This window comes from Lontra canadensis, unplaced genomic scaffold, assembly GCF_010015895.1.
Source record: "Lontra canadensis isolate GAN:19392208 unplaced genomic scaffold, GSC_riverotter_1.0 scaffold16, whole genome shotgun sequence".
NCBI lineage: Eukaryota > Metazoa > Chordata > Mammalia > Carnivora > Mustelidae > Lontra > Lontra canadensis.
The window spans coordinates 18,362,352-18,389,527 of record NW_022631010.1 but is presented as its reverse complement, the minus strand read 5'-3'; the positions used below and the strand labels follow the sequence as shown (position 1 = coordinate 18,389,527).

Here is a 27,176-nt window from a genome sequence, read left to right as displayed (position 1 = left end):
ATATGTGTTACCACTTTCTTTGGGACCCAGTGAACCTAGCATTGGGGGAGGGATGGCCAATTCTGCTATGTTAAATATTCCATCTTATCAAAGAGGTGTTTCATAAATTATGTATAACAGTAGATGCCACTTAATAAATATTTTATATGTGATAGATATTTTTGTCTGAAATTACTTTTTCACTTGAGCAATGATTTAAACCCTTGTTTTTAGTTTTATGAGGTGACACTTTTATAATATCGTGTAGTGAATGCAGCTTGAATGTCATAGAGCTTTAGTGCGGCATTAATCATAAATTCATCTGCCCCCACTCCCAATCCTGGAAAACTTTCTCTTAATTCAGGTTTTACCCATTCAGCATATGGAAGTGTATGTGAGAACATGCTGGGTGTGTATGTGGGGGAGAGTATGGGGGGGACAAGTAATGCTTTTGACCTAGTGGCTCCAAAGTTATGAATTTCAAATGATTTTCAAAGTCTGTGAGACTTATTTCAAGGAAGGGAAAAAAAAGTGTTTTTCAGTGGTTTAAAAAAAAAAAATGAAACTAAACTGGGATGTAGTCCAAAACAATTTTTCTAGTTTGAGTGGGAGCTATTAGAACTTAAAACATTGCCTTTTTCTTGGGTTATTGTCCACTTTTATGCAGAAAGAAAATACATGGCTCTGGACTTATGAGAACAGTCACTGTCCTTTTCACATGGACCTAGAGGCCTGGAACATTCTTCGGCAGGTGGCTACCTACCATGCATGCAGTGCTGTCAGAGTTCAGAGCCATCAGACCTTCCCGTGAGGACACTGTTTTATGAAATGGAACTGTGTGATTAAATTCTCCAATCTAACATATATCTTAAAAACAAAAACAAAAACAAAAAAACCACATACTTTGCACTTCTGCTTGAATTCTACAGGCAGAGGAAAAGGACAAGTTCTCCCAAGACCTGAGAGGTAGGAGTAGAGGCTGGTTTATTTCCAGTACTCGTTTAGCTAAGATTTGCGAGGCCCTTGGTATAGTAAATCAGGATTACCGAAGTCTCCGACCTGGAAACCTGAGATTCTGAGTCCTGAAACAGGAGCCTGGCTGATAAGAGGAGTAATTGAAGAATAATGATACGCTTCATTTCCTTTTCTTGAATCTAAGTTATGCATTGGTCATTTTCTCTGCATATCTATTTAATGGTTGTTAAATTGAATTGCTTTCTTTCAAGTGGTGATTTTTATTTTTTAAATTTTTTTGGCATTTCATTCTGTCACCCTCTTGCATGACTGCAGCTCTGCCGTGTGTGTTTGAGACACAAATGTCTGCAGAAATGAAGACCTGGAGGGACTTCTCTCTAGTGCCCGTCCCCTCAACGTCTTAGGAGCTCCCTTGTCTGCAAGGTTGTGAAGTTCTGAGTCCTTCACCTAGAAGATAGCATTGTTTTAATATTTAAATGACACCGAATATATTGATTCGTTCTGGGAATGTAAGGCATACTTAATTGTGTCCCAGGCAGTTCTCACGTTGGGGATCTAGAGCTGTGCCCTGGTCACTGTGTCCATTACAGGGGTTTGGGTGGGGAAGAGATTTGCTAGGAGTGTCTCTACTTGGAGCCTGGTTAGTAGCTTGGAACTTGCTTCCCTATTGGTCACCTCATACCTAAAATTGCAGAGCATAATGTGCTTTGGGATCTGACTCAGTCTAAACTCAGCATAGCCAAATCTCACGGCTGGAATTTTCACCTTCAGTCTTTGGAATTTATCTCAGACTTGTCTAGAAGCCTGATTTTATAGCTCTTTTGTCTTGGTACAGATAGATGGGCCTGATGTTAAGACGAAGGCCCATGGTCCCTTGCCTGACCAGTGCTATTAACCCTCCTTCCTTCATTTCTCTGAACTTCAAGTATCTGCCCATCCTTTCATTCATTTGACAAATATTTAGCAGTTATTATGTCAGACATGAAATTAGAGACCGGGTTACATTCTAATTTGGACGAAGTAATAAGCTTATATATAATGTCATATAGTGGTAATTGCTAAGGAGGGAAATGAATCAGGATAAAGGAGTTTATGATTACTATTTTGAATGGGTGATGGGGAAGGTGACTTTTGAGTTGAGGGCCAGGTTGTGTGTGTGTGTGTGTGTGTGTCTGTGTGTGTGTGTGTTTGGTCATTCTTCTCAACTAGGGCTGATTTTGTTCCCCAGGGTACATTTGCCAGTATCTGGAGACTTTTTGCTTGTCACAGCTTTGGGGAAGAGGTAGAGTGTTACTGGGGTCTAGTGGGTATGCCGTTTGGGGTGTACCAAATTGAACACAACCCGGGGGAGTGTTGAAAGCGAAGAACTTTGTATTATTTGTTCTAAGTAAAAGACCTGGAGAGAGTGCTCAAAGCACTGTCTCCCCATGGGGTTAGTACAGGAAGCTTTTATTCAGTGTATTCGGGGACAGGGGCAGGGAGCTTGCATTTAGTTCAGTTGTGCATGCCTGGCATGTCAGCATGCTAGTACATACATCTCATGTTCAACAGTGGTGGAAAACTCCACCCATAGGAGGAGATCCCGGCATTAGTGAGCTAAAGGTAACTTCAGGACAACTCGGGGGTTTCTATACAGCTCAAGAGGTCCTAGCCCCGGGCGCCTGGGTGGCTCAGTGGGTTAAAGCCTCTGCCTTCGGCCCAGGTCATGATCCCAGGGTCCTTGGATCGAGCCCCACATCGGGCTCTCTGCTCAGCAGGGAGCCTGCTTCCTCCTCTCTCTCTGCCTGCCTCTCTGCCTACTTGTGATCTCTGTCCGTCGGATAAATAAATTAAAAAAAAAAAAAACTTAAAAAAAAAAAAGAGGTCCTAGCTCCAATCTGACCCAAACTGGCATATGGAAGGGGCTATCAGGCAGGACACTCCTGGCAAGGGACTGTCAGGTCAAACACTTAGCTGGGCGTCTCCATGGCTGGAACTCTTGGTTCTGCAAAACAAAACACAGTCCTTCCCTAATTTTGTCCCCCTCTCTTCTCTTTTTCTGGTAGTTTTCCATCATCTTATTTGCATAACTTCCCATTGCATCCTAGCTAACAGGTAGAGGCCAGAGATGCCGCTAAGCTTGCTGCAGTGCACAAGACATCCTCGCATAATATAGAATCAGCTTGTCTAAAATGTCAGTAGTGCCAAGGTCTGGAAACCCGGCTCTAGGGGAAGAGAAGGAAGAGACAGTGACAGAAGAAACAGCAGCCACAGAAGCAGAAGGAACTATGCCTAGAGCCCCGAGGGGCAGACAGGCTGGCAAGTTTGAGCAATAGCAGGGAGCTTCTGGACTCCTACACAGGAGTGGGCAAGAGAGGGAGATGAGAACAGGAGGTCAGCAGGGGAGGAGGTCGTGTAGAGCTTTGTAGAGGCTTATTTGGGCTTTCATCTCTGTGAAATGGAAGGCCACAGAAAGGATTTGAGCAGAGGTGCATCCTGTCCTCACGTCCCTCTGGCTGCTGAGTAGAGCACGTGCCACAGGGGGGCACCATTGGTGGTAGCCGTGATTATTGTGGGTTTCCTGGTGAAAGATGATGGTGGTTGGGGCTCAGGAGGAATATGGTACAGGTGGTTCGATGTTGTCGGATTGGGGGCATATTCTGAAGGGAGAGTTAACACTAAGCATGTAGGAATTAGAGAAAGGAGCAAAGTGTAATCGTGGTTTTGGGTCTGAACAATTAGAAGGCAGGTTGGCGTTCACTGAAGTGGTATGGCGTGCCGATTTGGGAGGCTGGGGAAGTCAAGAGTTGGTTTTTCAATGTATTCGCTTTCAGCTGCCTGTTTAGTATCCCCAAAGAATAAACTGAGGTAAGTGAGCGTATGTAGGCATGAGCGTGGGGTCAAGGGAAAGGACTGATTAGTGGTTTAGATTTGAGTCATCGGCATATGGATTGCAGGTGAAGTCCAGAGAGAGGATGTGGTCATCACGAGAGTGATGGTGGGTACTCTAGTCCCAAGGATGAAAGCCTGCATGGAGTAGGTTCCAGAGAGAGCGGGAGGGGAGAAATTGGAGCACCCACTAGCGTAGGAAAGTGTTTGGAGGTGATTTCTTCCAAAGGGGCCCAGAGAAATTGGTGGTAACTGGACATGCAGGGCCAAGGGGGTTGGTTGGGGTGGGGGTTGGTGGCAGGAGATCTGTAGCACCTTGGTATGCGGGTGGGAATGACCTGTTAGGTAGTAGAACTTGCTGCAGGAGACAGAGGGTAAGTACTTCTGGTACAGGGGTCACTAATGCACAGGAGAGAGTTGCTCTGGGAACATTCACAGTTTGGCCATAGTGACTGGTGAGAAGAGTCAGCGAATCAGGAGACCTCTAGACATTATATATTAAATGAAATTATTAAATGAAATAAAGATTCTGAAAAGGCAGAATGATTACTTTGTAGTGCGATCATCCTGGGACCTTTCCTAAGGAAGGTAAGGTTTGAGCTTGGCTTTGAAGAGGTCGTACTCATCAGGCCATAAGTTTACTTCATTTTATGTTGAGTTTTTATATGTTTCAAGTTCACTTTATCTGCCATATGCCAGGATCCCAACATGAAGGTTTTCCATTTTTCTTGCAGCTTTTTTGATGAGAAATAAAATAGTGCTTATTTTAACACTCAAAAGAACACCTAATAAGAAGTTCTCTTTTCTATGAGTAACCTTTTCCTTTTCTTTCCCTCCTAACTTCAGGAACAGACTCTAGCCCTTAGGAAAGAAGGGATTGGAGTTGTTTTGGATTCTGAACTGCCCCATTTGATTGGCATTGATGATGACCTTCTGAGTACTGGAATCATCTTATATCACTTGAAGGTAAAAACTGCTTAAGTACAACATACAATTTTGTGTTCAGTTTCCTCTTCAGACGCTAGCAAGGTTTATTTAATACTCTAGGTGTGTGAACACAGCTATTACATTAGAGAATACACTACAAATCTTTGAGCCCTTTGGGAATTTTCATCAGTTCACTGGTGTTCCGTGGAATTAGAAGTTCCCATGTTTATGGAGTTCTAAAGCTAAATGAAGATACATTCACTTTGCCTTCCACTTTGTAGAATCAGTGAGAGAGAGGTAAGGAACAAAAAGGGAGACAGACCAAGGAAGGAAATTTGCAACCACCTGGAACTGGGATTTGCTACATGTCGTTTTCTGGTCCCTTGGGTTAATTGTAAAGCGTGTCTCCTGCCTACATTATTGGGCCTGGTCCCAAACAGGCTGTTTGTCTAAGAGAACAGAATTAACCATGTTAGTATCAGCGGTTACCTCTGTAACCTTGACTTAATATCCTTTCTCTGATCTGTGACTTAAAATGAGAATGGTATTATATTTGTGCTTTGTAGCCATGAAGGAGGACCACTGTCCCACAGTGCAGGGGGACGGTTGCCAAAATAGTGGGATTACCGGCATGGACAGATTATTGATGTGTGCCAACCTATGATTTTGCCTTAAGCCTCAGGGTAGAAGCCAACCTATGACTGTGCCTTAAGCCTCAGGAGCTGTGTGGCCCTTTCCTGGACAGTGTGGGGTACGGCCACAGAGCCTCAGTGAACCTTCGATGCATTGGAGGCTGTGGCCTGCCCAGGACACTGCTCAGCCTGTTGGCTACCAGCTTGCTTGGGTTTAAGTGAAAAGTAGAGAAACAGACCACTCCTCATGTTCTTCCTAATAAATTTTACTTGACTTTTCTTCCTAGGAAGGACAGACATATGTTGGTAGAGAAGATGCTTCAACAGAACAAGATATTGGTGAGAATCTTTATAATTCCCTCTTCCCAGTGATTTTTAAAAAGCATTTAATGAAGAATTTTCTTTTGAATGATATTAAAGTCATTAGAAAAAAAAAAAACTCTTTCTCAAATACAGTATTGATCAGTATGTGCATTTCTGTAATTTTGAACTCAATTCAAACAAGTGACACACAACAATTAATTTAATGAATTAAGTAGAACTACACATTCTCCCCCATATATATTCTGTATTCTGTCACAACTTCAAAGAGTAATTTAAATTGTGGTGGGATAGTGATGGAAATATGCCAACAAACACAGATAAAAGGTATCAGATGCCTTCATGGGAAGGATGTAGACACTTCGCTGTATAACGGTGATGGGGAGTAGGAATACACACATGCACACGTATGGAGGTGTGACCTTTGGGTTTCCCGAAAGTCTTTGCTGAGGCACGCAGATGACTCCTGATTCAACCCTGGAGCAGGGTGAGGTCTTGTTAGGCTTCGAAAGCATAACTTAGGGACCACTGCAGTGGTGGTGGGTGGTGTGTGTGCGTGTGAGAAGGTGGGTATTGGCAGGGGAAGAATTCTGTCCTCTCAGCTGTTTCTAGAATTGCTGGCATTCGACTTGCTCTCCTGCCAAGTGTAAGCTATTCATCAAGCCAAAGCTAGCATAGTTCTACATGCTGTACTATTTGCTGCAAAACCAGGTTCCAGAAGTCCTCGGCTTCAGCTGTACTTGAGTAGAACTAGGTGTCAGGCCCCTTCTTCTGATTGTTAAGCCGTGTGTTTGACCTTTGGGCTTGCTGTAAATGATGAGTGGTAAGAAAACATGTTTTCTGTGCACAGAAAAGTTCAGTAGTACAGCTCTGTGGGGAGCAGCGGGAACTACTGGATTTGTGCTTCTGAGAAGCTGGCCAAGAGCTGTGCCTAAAATCGTGTAGGTTTATTTGAACAGGCATTCATATCCGCGTCTGGTCACTCAGCAAGCGAGAATAACTCAGAATAGTCCTACTAGATTAGGTACACGTTAGCAGCCTCGTGCTCTGAGAGGTCATTGGAGGTCACGTGCTCTCAGATTTGGCACAGGCTGTGGCAGTGTGCATCCCAGCACAGCTTAGAGGCTTCCTTGGGCCTGCCAAGATCCATGCCAGGCCAAGGTCACCTTTGGTTTCTGCTCCTGGAGTGTAGTGTCTGTAAGTGTGCAAGTTATAACAAGTCCTTGACCCACGGGGCTCTTTTGTTGTTTCTGTCTTACTGTGACCTTTGGGTGACTGGTGGGGAAATTTATTCAACATCTGAGTGACACAGTGGTTTTCAAGAAGACAAATTACTCAACTATTTTCTCTCTGAAGATGAGATAAATTAACATGTGAGAACTTATTTCCTTACACAGGTGATGTCCAGACCCTTTGAGGTAACCTTCAGAGGATACCTTCAGTTCTGTCAGTTGATGCCACGAACTCTTGAAATTCACTTTTCTCACTGAACGTAAATGTTCACTTCACAATATTTACATGGAAGGGGAAGATTATTCAATTATGGAGAAATACATAAAGGTTGGGAATCATTGCACTAGATGACAAAGAAAACATCCTCTTTCTTTTATGTCTTTCCAACTTAGTTCTTCATGGCCTCGACTTGGAGAGTGAGCACTGCATCTTTGAGAATGTTGGGGGAACGGTGACTCTGATACCCCAGAGCGGGTCTCAGTGCTCCGTGAATGGTGTTCAGATCATGGAGGCCACACACCTAAATCAAGGTATCTGGTTTTTTGGTTTTCAGAGTTCTGTGCATATGTCATTGCTCTAGAACGAGTTGGCTACGTAATGGGGGCACTTGTGCATCTTGGAATTAATTGCTGATCAGTTATAAAAAAGATGAAGACTGTTCACTTCATTATGCTGTTTTCTGTTTTGCTGGGGGACTTCTTTCTAATTCCAGTTGTCTTGTTGAATTAAACATGTACATAGTTGTCTTAAAAGTTACCACTGTTACAGAAATATGACTTGAAAGGATTTTTTTAAGTTAAAAAAGCACCTTTAAATGCAAAAACCTTAACACTGTGCCTGATGTTAATAACTTTATTTATTACCCTATTTATATTCTTTTGTGAATAGCTGTAATTAGAACATACATACAGGATCTGGTATCGTGTCTTTTCTTGTTCTTTTGAAATTAATTTCAGTTTTATAGAAAATGTGCAGGTGTGGTACAAGGAACTTTTTAATTTCAAAAGCATTTGAAAGTAGATTGCTAACACAGTGCCCTGCCACCCCTGAATACTTCTGTGTTCATTTCCCTTAAACAATAGCATTCTCCTTTGTAATTACAATATAAGCATCCAAATTAAGAAAATATCCCCTGTATATTCCTGCCATCTGATTCTCAGACACCCTTTGAGTTGTCGTCCTTTGTCCAGCAATGTCCGGTGTGGGTCCAGGATTCAGTCTGGCATATGTTGTATTTGATTGCCACACCCTTCTTGTCTGTTTCAGTCTGGAAGAGTCCCTTTGCTTTTCTCTGACTTTTAGGACTTTGGCAGGTCAAATATATTATAGAATGTCCCTCTGCATAAACGTAGCATCTGTTCAATGCTTCCTCAAGGTGACACTTAATACTGTGCATTCTTGACAGGAATATCAGAGAAGTGATGCCCTGTTTTTCTCACATCATTACTGAGTAGTTACTCACTTTGGTCATTTGATTGAAATGGAGCTTGCCAGTCTTCTTCACTGTGAAGCTCTCCTTTAGGACCTCCTTTTTATTAAGAAAGATATTGGGAAGGATATTGACATCATAAACATTCCATTCTTTATCATACTTTCACCCACTGGTTTTAGAATCCACGGATTTTGAGGGTTGTTGGTGTCTGGTTTAATTATTATTCAGATGGTTGCCAATCGGTAATTTTTCTTCTACATTTATTAGTTGGATTTTTACTGTAAGAAAGAGCTTTCTCTTCTTGCCATTTATTTATTTAAATCAACAGGGTCACGTGGCTTGCTATATTGCTTGGTAGGTTTTGGTCTAGTTCCATCATTATTTATTTTGATACCCAAATTGTCCCAGATCTGGTGAATGGGAGTCCCTCCAAGCTCATTTCTGTGTCCCTATGGCTTGTCCCGATCATCTGTGAGCCCTTCCTGACTTTCTGACACAGTAGGATATTCCAGGCTTATCTTCATGCTTTCCTGGGATTAGCCAGTTTTCCAAGGAGCCTTGGTTCATTTCAGTGGAGAGTGGGATTTAGAAACTAAGATCTAAGCACTTGGTGTGCTCCTGGCTGTTGTAGTGTTCCTGTTCCCAGGTCCTGTTGGCCAACAGAGTTAGGGAAAGTGTGGGTCTCTGTGTGTATGTATAACACATACAACTATATTTATGTCTGTATCAATTTCAGTATTTCAGTACCTATATTGCTGACCAGGTGTTTATACCAGTACCTCTAATTCCAACCCAACGCATTCTTTCTAGTTTTTTTCCATTTTCCTATTTGTAGCTCTCTTTTCTGTTAGTGATGAACCTGACTTCCATTATGTAACCAGTATTCTGTCACTTCTGTCCCCTCCTCATTCAGGGACCCTCTTCTTTCTGCTCAGGCTGTGATATCCCATGCTGGGCCAACAGTGTCCTCACTCTTTCCTCCCATTCCCTTGCTCATGCCTGCTTTGCTCAACCCTGCCTAATGGCTTTTATACTGAATCATGTAAGAAGGAAGGAAAGAAAGAAGTTGACATATCTTGAGCCCTTTCTTGGTATATTATATATAATCTCTATAATAACAGTTTTCCATGGTTATATACCATAATGTATCTGCTGTGATACAGAAATTGGACAGATGGAGGAAACTGGACAGATGGAAAGCATATAGTTCATTGGTGTTAGCAAAGTCATGGGCAGAATTAGTTGCAAGGAGTTATCTCAGAAATGAAGGGCATGTAACTTGGATCAGGATGATCACGTTTTTTAGGAGGAGTATAGAATCCGTTGAAGACATTATTAAAAAAAACCAAAAACACCACCCATGCACCCACCACCAATCTCCACCTGTTCTTGTACTCTTAGTATGTTTTAGTCTTAGGGTAAGTTGAACTTGGGAAACATTTAAGTGCCCTGGAGCTGGCCAGGAATGTCAGAGTTCAGCAGTACCAGGTGAGTAGCCCAAACCAGGGACACAGTGAGTGCCCAATGACGGTTACCAAAGCATTTTTTTTTTCTGCATTTTTGCAACCCAGATAAGGACTCTGTCAGTATGGGATGGGAGTAGCTGGTTCTTGCCAGACAGCAGAGTAATAGTCATGGTAAGAGCCCAGAAAGTGACTGTAATTGAGTGGTAGACAGGAGGTCAGTATATAGGACTTTTCAGTGGTCGTCTCTGCTTGTGAACACACAGACCAGACCACCTGTTCGTTCCCTCTTAGGACCTCAGGTGGAGGTGCTGCTGCCATTCTCTAGGCAGCAGGGGAGGTGAGAGACGTGTCCAGTAAAGATCTCTGTACGCAGGGAAGGTTGACCTTATTATGATCACTCTGTGTTGTTATGAGGGGCTTGTATTGGTTTTCAGTATCATTGTTAAGGTATGGGTAGAACTTTGGAATTCATTTTGAAAGATTTAATTGTTTACTCCATCTGGGGTTGGCCTAATTTAGTTTTTTTCCATATTGGCCTATCATTTATTAGAACTTTACCCTATCCTATATTGACCTCTCTTTTCAAGAAACTTACTTTATCAGAAATGAACACTGAGACATAGCATCATGTCTATTTCTTGACTTTCCACTTTGTTCCAGTGCTCTGTTTTTCTGCTTTTGTACCAGTATCACACAATTTTAATGTTTGTTGTATTATAATATGCTTTTATTTATATTCTTATCTGTGTTTTTTTGCTACCCATGCCTATTATTTTTTTTCAAAGGAAATTTTAGAATCTTTTTATTTTTGTGCTAACATATCTTTTCAAAAGTTGGGTTTTAATTTCATGTGATTTGTTCACATTATAACAAATACATTTCCATCTTGGGATTTCTGTTTATTTGATACATCTCTTCTTTTATTTGAATTTTCATCAATTTCTTCCAGTGAAACTTCGGAAGTTTTTAATATGTGTTCTTATTGAACTGTGTTTATTCACACATACAAAGTTCTCCACATAGCCGTGTACTTTAACTGGTCAAAAATGGGGAGGAAAAATCTTTTCATTCTGTAATAATCTATTTTGGGAATAGTATTGAAGATTTTTTGAGAGCCTTTAGGGATATCAATTTAAAACCATACAGGGAAAGTGAGGCTAAGCCTGTTCAGAGACCTCACTCTAGGACTTCTGTGTCTTGGGCATTGTTCCCCCAGATACCTCAAGTGCAGCCTGGGGTGTCTGTGGAGCCCCACAAAGGAAGGGATAGAGAATGGGTTATGGTTGGGATTATAATTGGGGGCATTGATTAGCTAAGCCGTGCGTGAATGCCAGATAGCCCACAAAGGTCAGTGCTCTGCTGGGTCCACCCAGCTTTGTTGCCTGGCCCTCCACCTGTTTCCTCCTGTGCTTTCCCTGCTCTACCCACTACAGTCTGGAGCTTCTGGAGCTCACACCATCCACAGTCCTGGTCACTGAGAAGGCTGAGGGGATGACCATGACCACCGCTTCTGGCATTCATGGTTAAACAGTCTCCTCTGGATCCACCTGGAAGCTAACTTTTATGTGTAATGGTGTTTCTGGGAGAAAATCAGTCTCAAGTTCCAAACAACACACTGAAAAAGGAACTTTTAGAGCCCTTACTGTTTAACAGGGGAACTGCCTAGAACTTACTATTTAATATTGGGATTATCTTCTCTACCCTTTGTCCCTTACCCCCCCCCACCAAAAAGAAATGATTATTAGCTTGTTTATTTAGTTCAAAGAATTTGTGTATTATTCCATTGTCATCTGCTTATGTAGCTATGATTATGTCTCTAATTCTCTTGTGGATTGAAGCACAGTAGGTAAATAATAAATGTATCTCCTGTATGGTATTTTTATCAAGTGTTTTTTTATCTTAACTGAAAGTCCATTTAAAAAGTATGCTTGTTTAGGTTAGTGATGACTGAAATGAAATTTTTGAGTTGTCCTAAGAAAGTAGTAGTGCTAATTGACATTTAAGGTTAATGGTCAAAATTTTCTTTTCCTTGGGCTACCTTAATTGCTTTATTACCATGGTGCCATGATTTTGGCTTGAGTTCCTCTGGTGCTCTGCTGTGCTACAGACGTAAAAATGCTATGTTCCAAAGTCTTATTAGTATATTATTATTATACCTATGTACCGCGTAAAAATGTCATTAACAAGTCTTAGGGTGGTGAAATGCAAGATGACTTTGTGTTTCAAGAGATTACATGAAAAAAACAAGACAATACCTTTTTAAAAAATGCACATACTTTAACATTAGAAGATTCCAGCAAGTAAAGAACATGTCTAATCCTTCAAAAATTAGGGGTTGGACTTCTCCACTTAACATTTCTTTAGAGAGAGAGAGACAGTGTGTGTGCACACCTGAGGGTTAGGGGTAGAGACAGAGGGAGATGGGGAGAATCTTAAGCAGACTCCCTGCTGAGCACAGAGCCTAACGCAGGGTTCAGTTTCACAACCCTGAAATCAAAACATGAGTCAAAATCAAGATTTGGATGCCTAACTGGCTAAGCACCCAGGGGCCCCAACAATTCTTAATTTTTGAGGATTATTAAAATGAGAACTGGAACATGTTTTAAAAGCACAAAGTATACACTGTATTGATTTTGGTTATGAAAATATTTAATAAAAATAAAAAGAGGTGAATGGCACTAACACATGCCTACTTTGGAACGGTGTTAACCTCTGGAGAAGAAGGGGGAGTTTTTGATCAGGCAGATTACAAAAGAATTTTCAGCTATAGTTATAAGATTTTATTTTATTTTATTTTTAGAGTAATAACGTATGAACAGGTGAGGGGGATGTAGAGGGGAGAAGAGAGAGAGAGACATACAGACAGACTGTCTTTTTTTTTCTTTAAAGATTTTATTTATTTATTTGACAAAGAGAGATCACAAGTAGGCAGAGAGGCAGGCAGAGAGAGAGAGAGAGAGAGGAGGAAGCAGGCTCCCTGCCAAGCAGAGAGCCTGATGCGGGACTTGATCCCAGGACCCTGAGATCACAACCTGACCCGAAGGCAGAGTCTTAACCCACTGAGCCACCCACGTGCCCCAGACAGACAGTCTTAAGCAGGCTCTAGGCTCAGTAAGTAAAGAACATGTCTAATCCTCTGCTCAGTGCAGAGCCTGATGTGGGTCTTGATCCCACGACCCTGAGATCATGACCGGAGGTGGAATTAAGAGTTTTGGATGCTTAAATGACAGATTAATCAAATGTAAGATTTGATTTTTTAACATAAAAAGCAAGACCACTGTGAAAAAGAGAAGAATATGGACTTCATTAAAATATAGTAATAATTGGGAAACAGAATTAAGCATGGCAGTATATTCATACTCCAAAAATGACTTTGGCTTTTGCCCATGAAGCGGTTTAAGGAAAAGTATCAAGAACAGAGAATCCAGATGGATGTTAACCCAAATCACACTGAGCTGACTGTAGTAACTCTGCATTTGACTGGATTCTGGGTTTACCCTGTACTACCAACAGCTTCCTGTCTTTTCCCTGCCAGTTTCCAGTATTTGCTGATATTTGGTATTTAAACATCTCTTTTCATTAGCAAATTACTTTGTTTGGAAATGTGTTATTTAGGCTGTCCCATTAAAAAGCACAGGTAGTAATTACCACTTCCTTATCTAGATCACTTAAGATACTTGTGAATGTCAGCTAATAGGAGATTAACCTACATTTAGAAGATTTTCACCATCACAGGGAAATTTTTTTTACCTGCATCTGTGAACAGCCTTACTTCTTTCAGATTGCATAAACAGTACTTCCCCTGCCTTAAATTACAGGAGTGTTTCCATATGATAACATCAGTAAAATAAAAAGCCTTTGCCAGTACTGAGAGAATGAACTGTAATGACTTATATAACATATGTTGCTGTAAGCCTGGTGTATGAAGCTTCTCTCCTCCTATTCTCTGAGTTCTTCCAGAAACCGTGCGTGGCTGTCGTAGCACTGCGTCTGCCCGTGCTCTTCAGTTGCCACGTTCTCTGGAGCTTGGCTTCCCTTACTCCCATGGTGCCATAGAATGATTGCACTGAATGATTTCATAGAATAATCCCATAGTGTGATTTGGTAGAAAGAGAGGCAATTGTTAGAGAAGAAAGCATGAATTTGACCAAGGTGTTTAAGGCCATAGGTCTTGAGCTGTTCTTGGTAAAGTTTTAGACTTTGGATTTTTCTTCTTCATCGTTGTCTTTCCCTCCACTCCCCATATGCTTAATATGAAATGGTGCAAAAATCAAGTGAGTTACAATTCAAAAAGTAGTTGAGCATTTTCTGTGCAATTCTAGGACCTATTCTCTCATGTTAATTATTCTTATTTTTGTCTTTTTCCTGTAAAATGTTATTTTACAGCTGGTAGTTTTTAAACGAGGTAATCAGTTTTCCCATTCACATCAGTGGACTCCCTTGGTCATCTTGCGGGTTTGTTAAAGCCGTTGAATGTTCATCTTTCCTTTTACACATGCTGCAAAAACTGCATCTGGGGACTTTACACCTAGGTGCATCTGAATGTGTTATGCTTCAGTGCCAAAATATATTTGCATCTATTCAAGCACTCAGAAAGAAGGAACAGGTGACTCTCTGGAGAGTGGAGCTGAGGAGGCTTTGATAAAATTTTCATTTGCTTTAGGGCTGCTGTGAGTTGTTCAGTGGCAAATTAAAAAAAAAGAATTTTAGTGGAACTAGCAAGGGAAATGGATCTTCCAGCAGTTTAGCCAAGGTATGTAATGAACAAGAGTCCTTTTGAACACTAAAGGCAGCCAGCAGATATCGGTGGCTGGCCTCCCATTGAACTCACCTCTGCTTGCTTATAAGCCCTCAAGATCATTAGATTTTTCCCTCACTTCAGTTTTTCACGAGTCGTATGGGTGATGCTGATGAATATTTAATGTGAGATCCGCTCACCCAAACCAATCACACTGAAGGTGGTTTTTTGGTGCCCAGATGTTGGTGTATACAACATCCAAATGTCAGTCTCTTTAAACTCTTCTTCTCTTATTTGCTTCATCTTCTCTTGTTAGAGTCATCACATCTATTTTTCATAATCTCTCTGTTCCTTGTTAGATGTTAAAACTTTCAACTTCACATCCTATAGGGAGGCTTGACACTGTGCCTTTGCATGGGTTTCTTGGTGTTTCCCCATTTTGGATCTTGGATCTTTGGATTTTCTTGAATCTGTAGGTTCATGTCTTTCTCCAGATTTGGGAATTTTTCAGCCATTCTTTGTTTAAATATTTTGTTCTGCTCTGTATTCTTCCTTCTCTTGTTCTGGGGCTCCAGTTACAGGACTGTTAAGTATTTCAGTATTGTTTCCACAGGTCCCTGAGGCTCTCTTTACTTATTTATTTATTTATTTTTTTAAAGAGTTTATTTATTTATTTGACAGACAGAGATCACAAGTAGGCAGAGAGGCAGGCAGAGAGAGAAGAGGAAGCAGGCTCCCTGCGGAGCAGAGGACCCGATGTGGGGCTCGATCCCAGGACCCTGGGATCATGACCTGAGCCGAAGGCAGAGGCTTTAACCCACTGAGCCACCCAGGCTTATTTTTACCCTTTGGTAAACTTTTTTCTTTTTGCTTTTCAGATTAGGTCACTTCATTTGATCTGTCTTCAAGTTTATGGACTCTTTCTCCATCCTCTCCACCCTTCTACTGAGCCCATCCAGTTTTGCTTGTTGTATTTTTTAGTTGTAATAATCGATTGTTCTTTATATCCTTTATTTCTTGGTTATAACATTTTACCTTTCAAGATTATTCTGCATTTGAATATTTTTATAATAGCTGATTTAACATCTTTATCAAATATGTCCAATATCTCTGTGATCTCCACATAATATCTCTTGATTTTTTTTTTTGCCATGCATATCGAGATTTTCCCAGTTCTTCATATGTTGAGTAATACTAGATTGCATCCTGGACATTTCTGATATTTTGTTATGAGACTCTGAGTCCTGTTGAAAACCTCTGGGAAACATTGATTTTGCTTTGTTTTGTTTTAGCAGACAGTGGACCTGGTTGGATTCACTGTAAATTAGAATTAGCCTCTGTGGGCTGTGGTTCTAGCTTCAGTGCCAGTTCAGTTTTCAAAGGCTTTGTGGTGCTATTCTGGTCTGCCCCGTGTGTGCGCTATCCAAGAGTCAGTCTGGGACCCGAGCAGTGGTCTGTATCTTAGGTCAGTTCTTAAAGTCTTTGTGTGCTGTTGAGGGTCAAATCTAAGTGGCTCAATTCATAAACAATTCTATGAGGTTGATTTCCTCAACTTCTCCTTCTGTGTCAACACTGAAGAGTCTTTCCTTTTCTGTCATCTGACTAGAAATCTGGACCTGTCTAGTCCTCTTTCATGTTTCATGTTCTTCCTGCTCTTGTGCCCAAGTGTGGGACCAGGAAGTGAGAGGGAAGAGACAGGAAGAAGCAACAAGGGTTTGCCCCACCCTCTAATTGCAGAGAGATTTTCCCCTTCCTTGTAAGTTTAGACATCCCCCCACCACCCCTCACTATGTTGCTGTCAGGGAACCCTCTCGCTCCTCCTCCAACCTTCACTAGAAGGCAACTCCTGGAGTTCTCATTTGTGCTGATGTCAGCTTTTCGATTTCTCCCAGCTAAGCTGGGGAACACCAGAGGGGGCAAGTGGTAAATTCCCCTTGCCCCGACCAGTGCTTCAGATTCCTGTCTTCTTCAGCCTGCCGGCTACTCAGGGCCCTCAACCAGCTGCAGCCTGCATTCTCTCCACACTATAGTGGCTTCCAATGGGAAAGACAGGGCGGGGAGTGCTTATTCCATCTGGTGCAGAACTGAAACCCCTCTGCTGAGGTGCTGTAGACAACCAAAAAAGGAGAAACTTACCCAAAGCTGAATTCTGAAGTGGATGAGGTATGTCATAATGGCCTGTGGTGAAGAAGACATAGAAGAAGACGTAGACATGCTTGACCAAAGTGCATAGTGAAGAAATGTCTGAAGCCTGGAAGGTAGGTGAGGTGGACGGGGCAGTGGGGGCCAGGGCTGCTGAGTCATTCATAGCGGGTGTGTAGTAGGGCCTGGGAACCACAGACCGGGCACCGTGCGGTAGGTGCACAATGTGGTTGCTAAAGTGAAGGACGGTGCAGGGTGTATGTAGCCCAAGGGAGCTTGGAGATGGGCAGTAACAAAAAGGGACAAATGGAGGTAAGAGACCATTTGCTTAGAGAGAAGGGAAATGTTTTGGAAGAACTGTTTTGGAAGGAACAAGAAAATATTGACAGCTTGGAGTGTGTAGGAGGCTAGAACTGAATAGTTGAGCTTGTTACTAACAGAATAAGTGGAGTTGTTGGTAACCAAGAATATGAAACAAAGTAAAGTTACTAATAGCTTGACCACTTAGTATAATGTCTTCCATTTAGTACCTTAGAATTTGTCATCTTATGTTCTACTGTCTGGAATCACCCTCTACTTATTTCATATACTTTCTGCATTTTCCTTCAGAAGGAGGAGACTTGTTCCATATACTCTTTTTGTATTTCCCCCAAGGCTTTCAGAAGAAAAAAATTCCGTTCCCATGTACGCCACCCCCGCCCCCACACTTATCTAAACATTTATTGGGGGGTGGGACTAGAGCATCTTGGAATTTTACACAGCTCCGGGTTCAGCACGTGCACACAGTTGGGCAAATAATTCTTGATGGATTATTTGGCTGGAAACCTCAATAACAAAGACTGAAAATTGATTTACTTTCTTTTCCAGAGTCTCACAGTCCAGGTTTGCAATTTTTACTTTACCAAGAGTAAACAAGAGTTTAAGTGATTTATCTAAAACAGGAAATTGTAAATCAATATTTGAATTACAAATGCTGAAAGGGAGGGGACTGGGCTTTTTGGGAAGGTATCATGTGTATTTATATCTTTCACAAACACCAGCAGAAGACCTGAGGGCGTGCTTTGACACTGACCTCCGCTACCTTGATGCTGAGTGCCTGTCATTCTTCCAAGCCAGCTGTGAACCCCAAGCCATGTGTCCTGTTTGAATTCATTAGTATTCATACGAAATTTTCTTACCACAAGTACCATGTCAGATCTTAATCTTCCCCATCTGTCCGCCCAAAGCCATTTTGAGTTAGAGAAGAATTACTATAAGTCAGGTGTCTGAAATAATAACACCAATGTCATAAGAGTCCAAGGCCTTCGAGCATATTAAGTAATGTGTTCTCAAGGTCTGGCATATATTAGTGGAAATTAGTCCTTCTCTTTATCAGGTCCCCCAGTGGTGCCATCATCATAGCTTATTTTAATACAAATATTTTGCAGATGTTTTAAATCCAAAGGAAAATTATCCCATATAAGCACATTTTAAGAACTTCACCCATCCTGGGTGCCTGGGTGGCTTAGTGGGTTAAAGCCTCTGCCTTTGGCTTAGGTCATGATCCCAGGGTCCTGGGATCGAGCCCCACGTTGGGCTCTCTGCTCCGTGGGGAGCCTGCTTCCTCCTCTCTCTCTCTGCCTGCCTCTCTGCCTACTTGTGATCTCTGTCAAATAAATAAATAATATCTTAAAAAAAAAAAAGATTAAAAAAAAAAAAAAAGAACTTCACCCATCCTGCTTCACCCCAACCTACATCTCAGTACCATTCTAGAAAATTATGTTCCCAGGCAGAGCTTCGCTTTTCTGGTGATTATGCCCAAAATGAAAACCTCTCTCACCAGGCATGCTTTAATGGTGTGTTATAGCCTGTCTGTGTGTATAGGGGTGGGGTGGGGCTTTCTAAAATGATTAAATTCAGAATTTGGAGCTTGAAGCAGAATGTCACAAGGCCCTGTATTTTCCAGCCTCTAAACTCATAGCACATTGGACCATTCACTTTTGGGAATACAGTTTTCTTATAGGTTTCCATTAATTATAACCTGGAATTAATTAATTTGTACACTGTCACCTCAGAAATATTCATATGACAGCATTTAATAGGAAAAAAAAAGAAGTTGATTTACTTGTGTAGTTAGCAGAATTAGAAAATCTCACATAAAATTTAGGAGGGTAATTAATAGTGACATTAATGATTTTTGTCACTATATTCCTTGGAAATCCCTAGAAATGTTTACATGTTAAGTTTCATTTTCAGTGTACTGAAATACTGAAGCAGAAAATCTCCTATGAAATCAGCATTCAGTGGTTTCATTCACGGAGATTTAAGTGACTTTTGCGGGGGGGGGGAGGTTTGTTAACAAGTGCCTCTGTGTCCCCTTTTACAATGTCATTTCCTTTCCATTTCCTTTAAAGACCATCTGGAATTTGTCTACCTTGTGGTATTTAACAGGCTCTGAGGCAATCTCAGAGAAGCTGTCATATATTTCAAGGAGGCTTAGATATGCTTTGAAAATTACAAACTAAGTGCATCAGAAAAGTCCATCTGCTGTGATTAATCATGTTAACCTCAGATCAAGGAGTAGTTCATAGTTAAAGAGAGTTTAAGATCTGGAAGGAGCCTTAGAAAGTATCCAGTTTGATGACTAGAAAAGGAACTGAATTCTGGAGAGGTTAAGCATAGCTTGCCCTTGGCCACATCAAAAGTTTGGGGCAAGGCACACACTCTGGGTCTCATCCTTACACACAAGTGTTAGGTAGCTATGTATACTTATGTATGTTCATGTGTGTATATATGTTTTATATATATTTGTATTTTATATGTACATTTATGTTTTATATGTATTTATATGTATTTGAGAGTAAATAGGTCTGTAGATAAGTTGGTAGACAGACTGAGAGATTGATAGATGTCCCAGGTTTTTCTTCTAGAGCTTCATATTTCCACCTGCCAAAAGCATCTCAGATTTATTATGTGTAAAATCAAGCTCATGATTTCTTTCCCACCCCAATGACGGTCCTTTTCCAGTGTTCTCAATCTGTGTGAATAGTGCCCTGTCCAACTAGTTATTCAAAGCCAAAACCCAGGAGCATCTCCTTCACCTCCCTTGTCCCCATATGTAGCCTATCATGGAGTCCTCTTAATCCTGTCCCCAAATGTCTTCCTGACTTGTTTGTTTTTCTCCTTCCCTCCTCTCCAGTCCAGTGCTGAACCACTGTCTACTTTGACCTGGACACTTGCACTTGCCTCCTACCTTGTTTATCTTCATCTATTCCTGCCCTCTTTGGTTCCTTCTTTAAACAGTTGAAGGAATGAACTTTCTGCCCAAACTCTCCTCTGATCTCCTCTAATCATGTAATGCTGTTGCACAAAGCCCTTCACTGTCTTCCTCTGAAGAGACATGAAATAAAAGTTGCTTCACTGTATCTTGAAAAAGTCTATGTAGTCTGTTCCCTTAAGCTTCATCGTGTGTACTGTTCTTCCCTGTTTCCTCTGCTCTAAGCATTTAACTGTCTTCTAGGCTCTCAGCTTCACCACCACCACCACTGCCGTCATCTTTAACTGCCGGAGGACCTTTACATATCGTACTCCCTCGCTCCCCCTGCTTCATCCTCAGAGCTTGTCTTGGGCTCCACTTCCCACCTCCCTCAGGGCCTCTGTCCCTAATCTCTGCTATAATCAGCCTTCTTTTGGGCTCTTTGAGCACTGGGCAGGGGATCTTTCCTTCAGTTGTAGCTTTGCATCTGATTGTGGAGTTTTTTTTTATTATTCACCTCTTCCTCCTACAAGGGCAAGGCATGTGTATGACTCTGTAGCATGTGGTCTGGTTCTTGTTGCTTGTTGAATGAATGAAGGAATTAACAGCAGCATAAGGTAAAAATGAAGCAAATGTTTTAATTCACTAGGTTTGTTGAGTAAAGGAATCTAATGAAATAGAAGCCAGCCTTAACAGAACCTCTTCTTATATGCCAGGCAGTTTGTGCACCTTATTTAAATGGAAACAAGGAATGGTCATAGGTAGTTTTGTTTTCTTTTATAACTCTTACAGGGATTTTTATGTATATTTCATGCAAATACATGGGTGGCAAGATTATTTTCAGTGATTTAATATGATATGAAATATGTCTCTGAAATCTCATTCTCTTTTTCCATTAACATATTTTAGCAATTTTCAACCTGCATGGCTAGGCATTTGATTAAAAGGAAAAGAAAGAATTGGATTAAATGTAATTAACACACTGAATGTGATTGCCTTATTAATCTCTAATTTCACTTTGAGAGCATTAAATATACGTATATCCTAGACATGGCTGCTTAACTTTTAACTTCTTTGTATGCCACCCAGTTCTGAGCCGTGGTCATGAGAGGCATGGAAAGCACCTTTCTTAATTGTGGCTGTGGTGCCTTTCCATAATTGGAAAATATACGAATGCAATTTTACATGAGGGGGGATACATAGATTGTAAATCAGTTAATATGCCCTGCTGTCCATCTAAGTCTCCTGAAAGCTGTGTTATTCTTTCCACATTGACTCCATTTCCACTAAATGATGACAACCACCACAACCAACCCTTCAGTTGCTCCCTGGGGTTATGATCTAAACCCCTTTGGTTTCAGCCATGTTGAATTTGAAATTCCTTTGAAAACATGAAGGCATATGTTGAGTAGGCAGGTGGATTACTGGTCTGAAGCCCTAAAGTAGCTCCCTAGGGCTACGATATTACTTGCAGTGTCCAGGTGGAAATAGGAGCCAAGGGCAGAGGTTGATACCTGTGGTCACCGAGAGGTCACGTGCCCTGTCTAAAGGAGGCAGCCTTCAGCGGCTCAGGTGTTTTTGCCAAGGGGCAATAAGATCTACTATACCGTACCTTCTAGGTTTCGAAGAGAAATCAGAAAGAAACTCAGAGCTTTATGTGAAAACTGCAGATTTTTGCCTGTTGGCAGCTAGTAATTTCAGTTTTTAAAAGTTTCACGGGGCACACAAAACATTTGTGAGCTGGAGATTTTCTCTGGCCATCAATTTGTGACTTTTGGTGCATGTTCCCCATGCTGACTGTCCAGGTCCTCACGGTGTGTTTCTCCGTCATCTGTCCAGTATCTGTTCTTGCTGCTGTTTCTCATGCCCTGTGTTTTGGGTGGACTTGACTCCCTCCTCTCCCCAAACATGACAGGGCTGTTCTCCTGCTAAGGCTTAGCTCTTCCCCACGGTTACCCCAAACTGGAACCATCTTCCCTGTCCTCTAGCTGCCATGTGAGACCCAGCTTTGCTGTGTCCCCACCTACGGCAGCCTTGCCTGTGTCACTCAGATGCTCAACACCTCTGCCATCTTGTGTGGTGCACTTCAGTGCGTGTGTGTTCTGTCTTACAAATAAATTGCATTCTTTTTCTGGGCAAAGCCTGATCATGGGGCTGTCTTTCTGAGGTGTGGTAGACTCTCAGATATGGATGGGACCAGAGAACGCAGTGAATCTCTTCTGGAACATCACTTCCCTTACTTACGTGCCTCCAGTGACTAGGAGCTCACTGCCTTCCACGGCAGCCGGGCCAGCTCTGAACAGTTCTTAGCCATAGAAAGTGTTTGTTTGCTTATTTGCTTAATCATGCTGAAATGTGCCCTCCACCTAACATTTTTGTTACCTTTGGTTTTTATATTGAATTCTTTTACCTCTTCTGCATCTTCCAAACAAGCAAGACCCTGGTCAATCAAAGGGAGTCTTCCTCATATGTCTGATGTGGCCATCTGAATTTTAAGAGGCTTTTAACAAGAAGCAGTGTTTCCACATGGAAATAGACCCTACGTGTACACAAGTTCTTTCCTGTTACGTTCTGAAGTTGATTTTAGTAGTGGTTCCTGGACTCCGCCGATTTCGCCATGTTTTCCTTTGAAAGCACTTTCCTTTGGGATCTCTTCTTTTGTTGGCATTAATAAAGATTTCCCAAGTTTGTGACCATATGCTTTGCTTGGTATTACAGCATCACTTTGCAGAATGTATTTCTTTTTTTCTTCTCAAAATCAAGAGTATAATTATCTGGATATTAAGTTTTAAATCTTGTAATATAATGCTGGAATCCATTACTTCTGTCTTGGTAACATAAGTATTGTGACACTTGGCTGTAAAAATAAGAATATTTGTAGATTTAAAATTGGCTTATGTAAGCAGACTTTGGAGACTACGGCTTTCCCTTATTATTACTGTTTTATAGCACACTGGAAATTACATTTCAACTGTAAAATTCCACAATATGATGTTGTCAACCAACCAGGTTGCTTACTTGTGTTTTTGTATGTTCTTAGGTGCTGTGATACTATTGGGAAGAACCAATATGTTTCGCTTTAACCACCCTAAGGAGGCTGCCAAGCTCAGGGAGAAGAGGAAGGTGAGGAACCTAAAATTTCCAGGAGCCAACTCTGATCCCTGTGGGGCTGGGGCTTGATTTTGATTTTTTGGTCTGGAACCAGAAAAGTCATTCTGTAGCATGCACTGATTTTAGGGAGCTGTTGCTCATTGTATGATTGGCTGATTGAGTAGGACAGCAAGCTGATGAAGTCCAGAGCAGGTGAAATGGCTCCTTCTAGACCCTTCTCTTCACCCCTCCTGCCCCCAAAGGAGCTAGGCATTGTTTTTGCATTAAGTAGAGAGTGACTTCCACATATGAGGATCTGTTTTAGGAGTTAACCCAATATCAGAATCACTTTCACTCAAAAAGTGGCTCAGTTTTTATTTTTCAGCCACAGTGAATTGGACTTTTGGTTGGGGTGTGAAGCAGAGAGGGGGTGAGTTTAGGACCGCTGTTGGATAGACACATCCGGAGGGCACTTGAAGTGCTGGGTGGAGGAGTTAGGTGGAGGACCTGAGAGAGATGGGGAGATGAGAGAGAAATCTGTATGGGGACACTGTTCTGTCCTCAGGCCGAGGAAAGTAGAGACTACAGCTAACGTTTCTAGGAGCCGGGCACTGTATGAAACTTCTACAGTATTGCACTGCTTTATCTGCCCAGTTGCTGTTCCTATCCCCATGTCACAGATGATCAAGATAAGCAACTGAAACTCACTTGTTCCCTCACCAGCAAGTGGCGAACCTGTGCTGCAGCCCTGACCTGCTGACCTTTAGTGTTTGCCCTTCACCCCTGAGTCATATAGCCCCTTGCATGTCTACCTCCTTTCGTGAGGGCTGCCTGAGGGCTCCAGTGCCTTTGATGGGAAATAAGAAAGCTGCAAACCCCAGCCTTCTCTGGGGCTGCCAGTGAAGCCTCTTAACTGTTCCGGCCCAGGGTCTCCTTGGAGGGTCCCCTTTGGTTCACAGTTGCAGAGGGCAAGAGGGAGGAAAATACATTTGCCAGTACCTTTCCTGGGAAGCAAACAGGTTAAGCTCTTCCTTTTTGGATCTCCCTTCCCCTCTACCTCCTCACCTTTCTCCCGCAGTACACGTAGTGAGTGCTGCTGAGAACAGGACACGGCTCCTGCCAGCAACGAGGGTGACCCTTCCCGCCACTTCCATGTGGTGTGGTCGCGGAGAGCCCCACGGTGGTACAGGTCCTGGCTAGCTTCGCCAGTCTGGATGTGTTGGGGTCCCGGGGGCCCTGCTGGGCTTAGCCTAGGCTTGGGTCTGAGTGGTATCCATCGCCCGGCTCTCCGTGATGTGCCGTCCTTGGATAGACCAGTTACGGTGTGTGCTAATGGAGGGTGGTGGGGGGGTGTGTGCACCTCATTGCTTCTCACCAGGTGAAAGCAGCGAGTCCAGGGAGCTGGCCCTCTCTTCCCCACTGAGGTAACCGCTCTGCCCTGTGTCTGCTCTTAGAGTGGCCTTCTGTCCTCCTTCAGCTTGTCCATGACTGACCTCTCCAAGTCTTGTGAGAACCTGTCCGCGGTCATGTTATATAACCCGGGGTAAGTGAACGGCAGCTCCTCCTTTCCTGTGACTGTCACTGGTGTGTTTATTATGCCAGCCCCACTCGAGTCACTCAATAAAAGTGAGGCTACTGCAGTCGCACCTCCATAGCAGATCAGCCTTTGTCATTTTCCACGTCACTCGCCAGTGCTTGCTCTGTACGTACATAATTGTACTTCATTGTAATCATGACATAAATGGGATTATGTATTCAGATTTTTTTGCTTCACATCATAATAATCATTATGAGGACTGTTACAGCCTTTGTTACCACTTTTGTCATTGTCTCATAGTTTAGAATTGGCTCTCTGATTACTCAGTGCATATCTCCTGGTCTTAGGCACTTTCATCTCATTTTGTAAACTTCTTGTCATAACAGACAACTTTGATTTTTAGGGCATCGGGGAGTACGAGAATGTACACGCACTACTTGCAGGCCCTGGGGGGACCCCTGAGGACACAAACGATAGTGTTTTAGATGGACTTTGTGGCTGGGTGACCTTGGGCAGTTTGCTTGGCTGACGTGGTGGCAGTGAAAATGCCTAAGAACAGGGAACTGGAAGAAAGGACTTTGGGGACTTTTCCAGTTTCGTGAGGCCCCATAATTTTATCTTTCCTGCAGTGAGAATGTCCTAGAAAGCGGCGGAGGTAAATGCAACAGCTAACTAAGTGAGATAAAACGGACAACGACGTCTTCTAGGATTGTCCTGTACCGAGGAGTGGCTGTGTGTCTGGCACTGCACTCAGCCTCTCACATCCATTGTCTCATAATCCTCACCTTGACTCTGTCCCGGTTTGACATGTGGAGAGTTTAACCCGGCTTGCCAGCCTGTGGTCTCACAGTTAGAGATGTGGTATGAGTCTACACTACTGATTCCCGGCCCAGGCAGTGGCGCTTTCTCCAGCCGAGGGTGTAGTCAGACCTGGGGCCAGTTCCTGCCCAACCCCACCTCAGCTCAATGGACATTGAGCCAGGATGAGCTGCAGGGATCCCTCCTTAGCTCAAGTCCCTTCCCTGGTTTGTGGAAAGCAGGTGTACCTGCAAGGAATTTCTTCATTTTCACAGGAGTTTACAACTGGGAGGGACCTTTGATCATGTTTCTGGATTCCTGATTTTATAGGCAAGCTGAAGCCCAGATTGGACAATTTGCTTGAGCCAAAACAAATAGAAAAACAAAAACCTAAAGGGGAAAAAAAACCCAGCCCCCAGTTTGTGCAATATCGTGACTGCAGGCTCCTGCGCCTCTCACTCCCTCCAGAACTCATGCAAGCACAGGCCACGGTTAACTGGCTTTGTCTGTACGGGTCAGCACTCGCCTGTGGCTACAGCGCTGTTGAGAGTGGCGCTCTTCAGATGAACTGGCCTTGAATAAGCCCTGTTGAGAAAGCCCTCTGAGTGCCTGGGTTCTCGATGTTTTGGAAGGCACGTTTTGTCAGAGGTCCTTGATCCCTTGCGGTCTGAGCAGCTGCCCATTACTGTGGCCGAGATGGAGTCATTCATATCCTCACTGTGTTCAGTATCAAATGCAGGGCTTTAGCGTTAATTTCAGTGTGAGGAGTCCTATCTGTCTGTTCAGTACTGTTTCACGAAACATTCTGGAATGTGTAGCATGCTTGCTTGGAATCGCCTCCCCACCCTGGACCCGGCCCCAGTCCTGGGATCCAGATACTAGCTTCACTGCCCTCAATCCTGGTGCCTTTTACTTTGAAACCATTTGGAAATGCTAACATGGCTTTTCAGTGTCTTTGAAAACCCAAAAACTGACCTGCTGTCAGCTCACTTCTTGGAGACCCAGGATCACTGACTGTGAGCCCCTCTCTTCCTTGCATTTACAGATGGCAGCCAAATCCTTTCTTTTTCTCCTGCAAACATAGGTGGAGGTGTACATAGTCCTCTTCAAAGTGATGCCACTTTTGGTGGTTTGCTGGTTTTTAAGTTACAACAGTTTTTCTCAATGTTTATAAAAGGTAGTTTAGAGTATCTAACTTTTCATCTTCAGGACTTTTCATGGTCTAAAAAAAATAAAATCCCACTCCCTAACTGTGTCACTCAGGCCCCCCGCTGTGTGATCTGTCCTCCCAGCGCACATCTGTGTGCGTGCTCTGGATTCCTGCCCTTTCAGGGATCCTTTCCATTGTTCAGACTTCTCTGGACTAGCCATGCCTTTGGGCCTTGTCTTTTGCCAGTTGCGGAGCCTGGCATGCGTTCTCAGATGCACATACTTGTCCTCTAAAGCACAGTACCCAGGCCAGCTCCTCTGGAAGCTGTCATCCAGTCAAGAGTCAGTGTTCCTTCCTCACTGTACGTCCTTCCATTTTCATCATCCTGGTTTTGGTCTTCTGTGTAAAGGACACTCATCAATCAACATGTCTTTTCTGTGTACCTTCTGTGGGGGTGGGGCAGGGCTCTAGCCCAGGAGCACAGTTGCCAGCAGCCTCTACAGGGTCCCTTTACAGCTGGCCAGAGGAGAGAGGCAGTCACAAGTAATTTACAAATAAGTGCAGAAAGGGAAAAGGAAATGAAATGTCTTGAACAGTATTTGATGGCATGATCAGGGAGGGCTTTCTGAGGAGGGGACATTTAATCTAAGGCA

General features: G+C 42.7%; 1 protein-coding gene across 5 annotated transcripts in view; it reads left to right on the top strand.

Moving 5' to 3' along the window:
* KIF16B (kinesin family member 16B) overlaps positions 1-27,176 on the top strand; it is a 281,414-nt gene that overhangs the window by 134,357 nt on the left and 119,881 nt on the right. For all 5 annotated transcript variants that reach the window (XM_032859219.1, XM_032859217.1, XM_032859216.1 and 2 more), the window contains exons 13-17: positions 4,669-4,788; positions 5,669-5,720; positions 7,328-7,465; positions 22,989-23,071; positions 24,493-24,581. In XM_032859219.1, the coding sequence (XP_032715110.1) occupies positions 4,669-4,788; positions 5,669-5,720; positions 7,328-7,465; positions 22,989-23,071; positions 24,493-24,581 (482 nt within the window). The remainder of the gene's footprint in view (positions 1-4,668; positions 4,789-5,668; positions 5,721-7,327; positions 7,466-22,988; positions 23,072-24,492; positions 24,582-27,176) is intronic.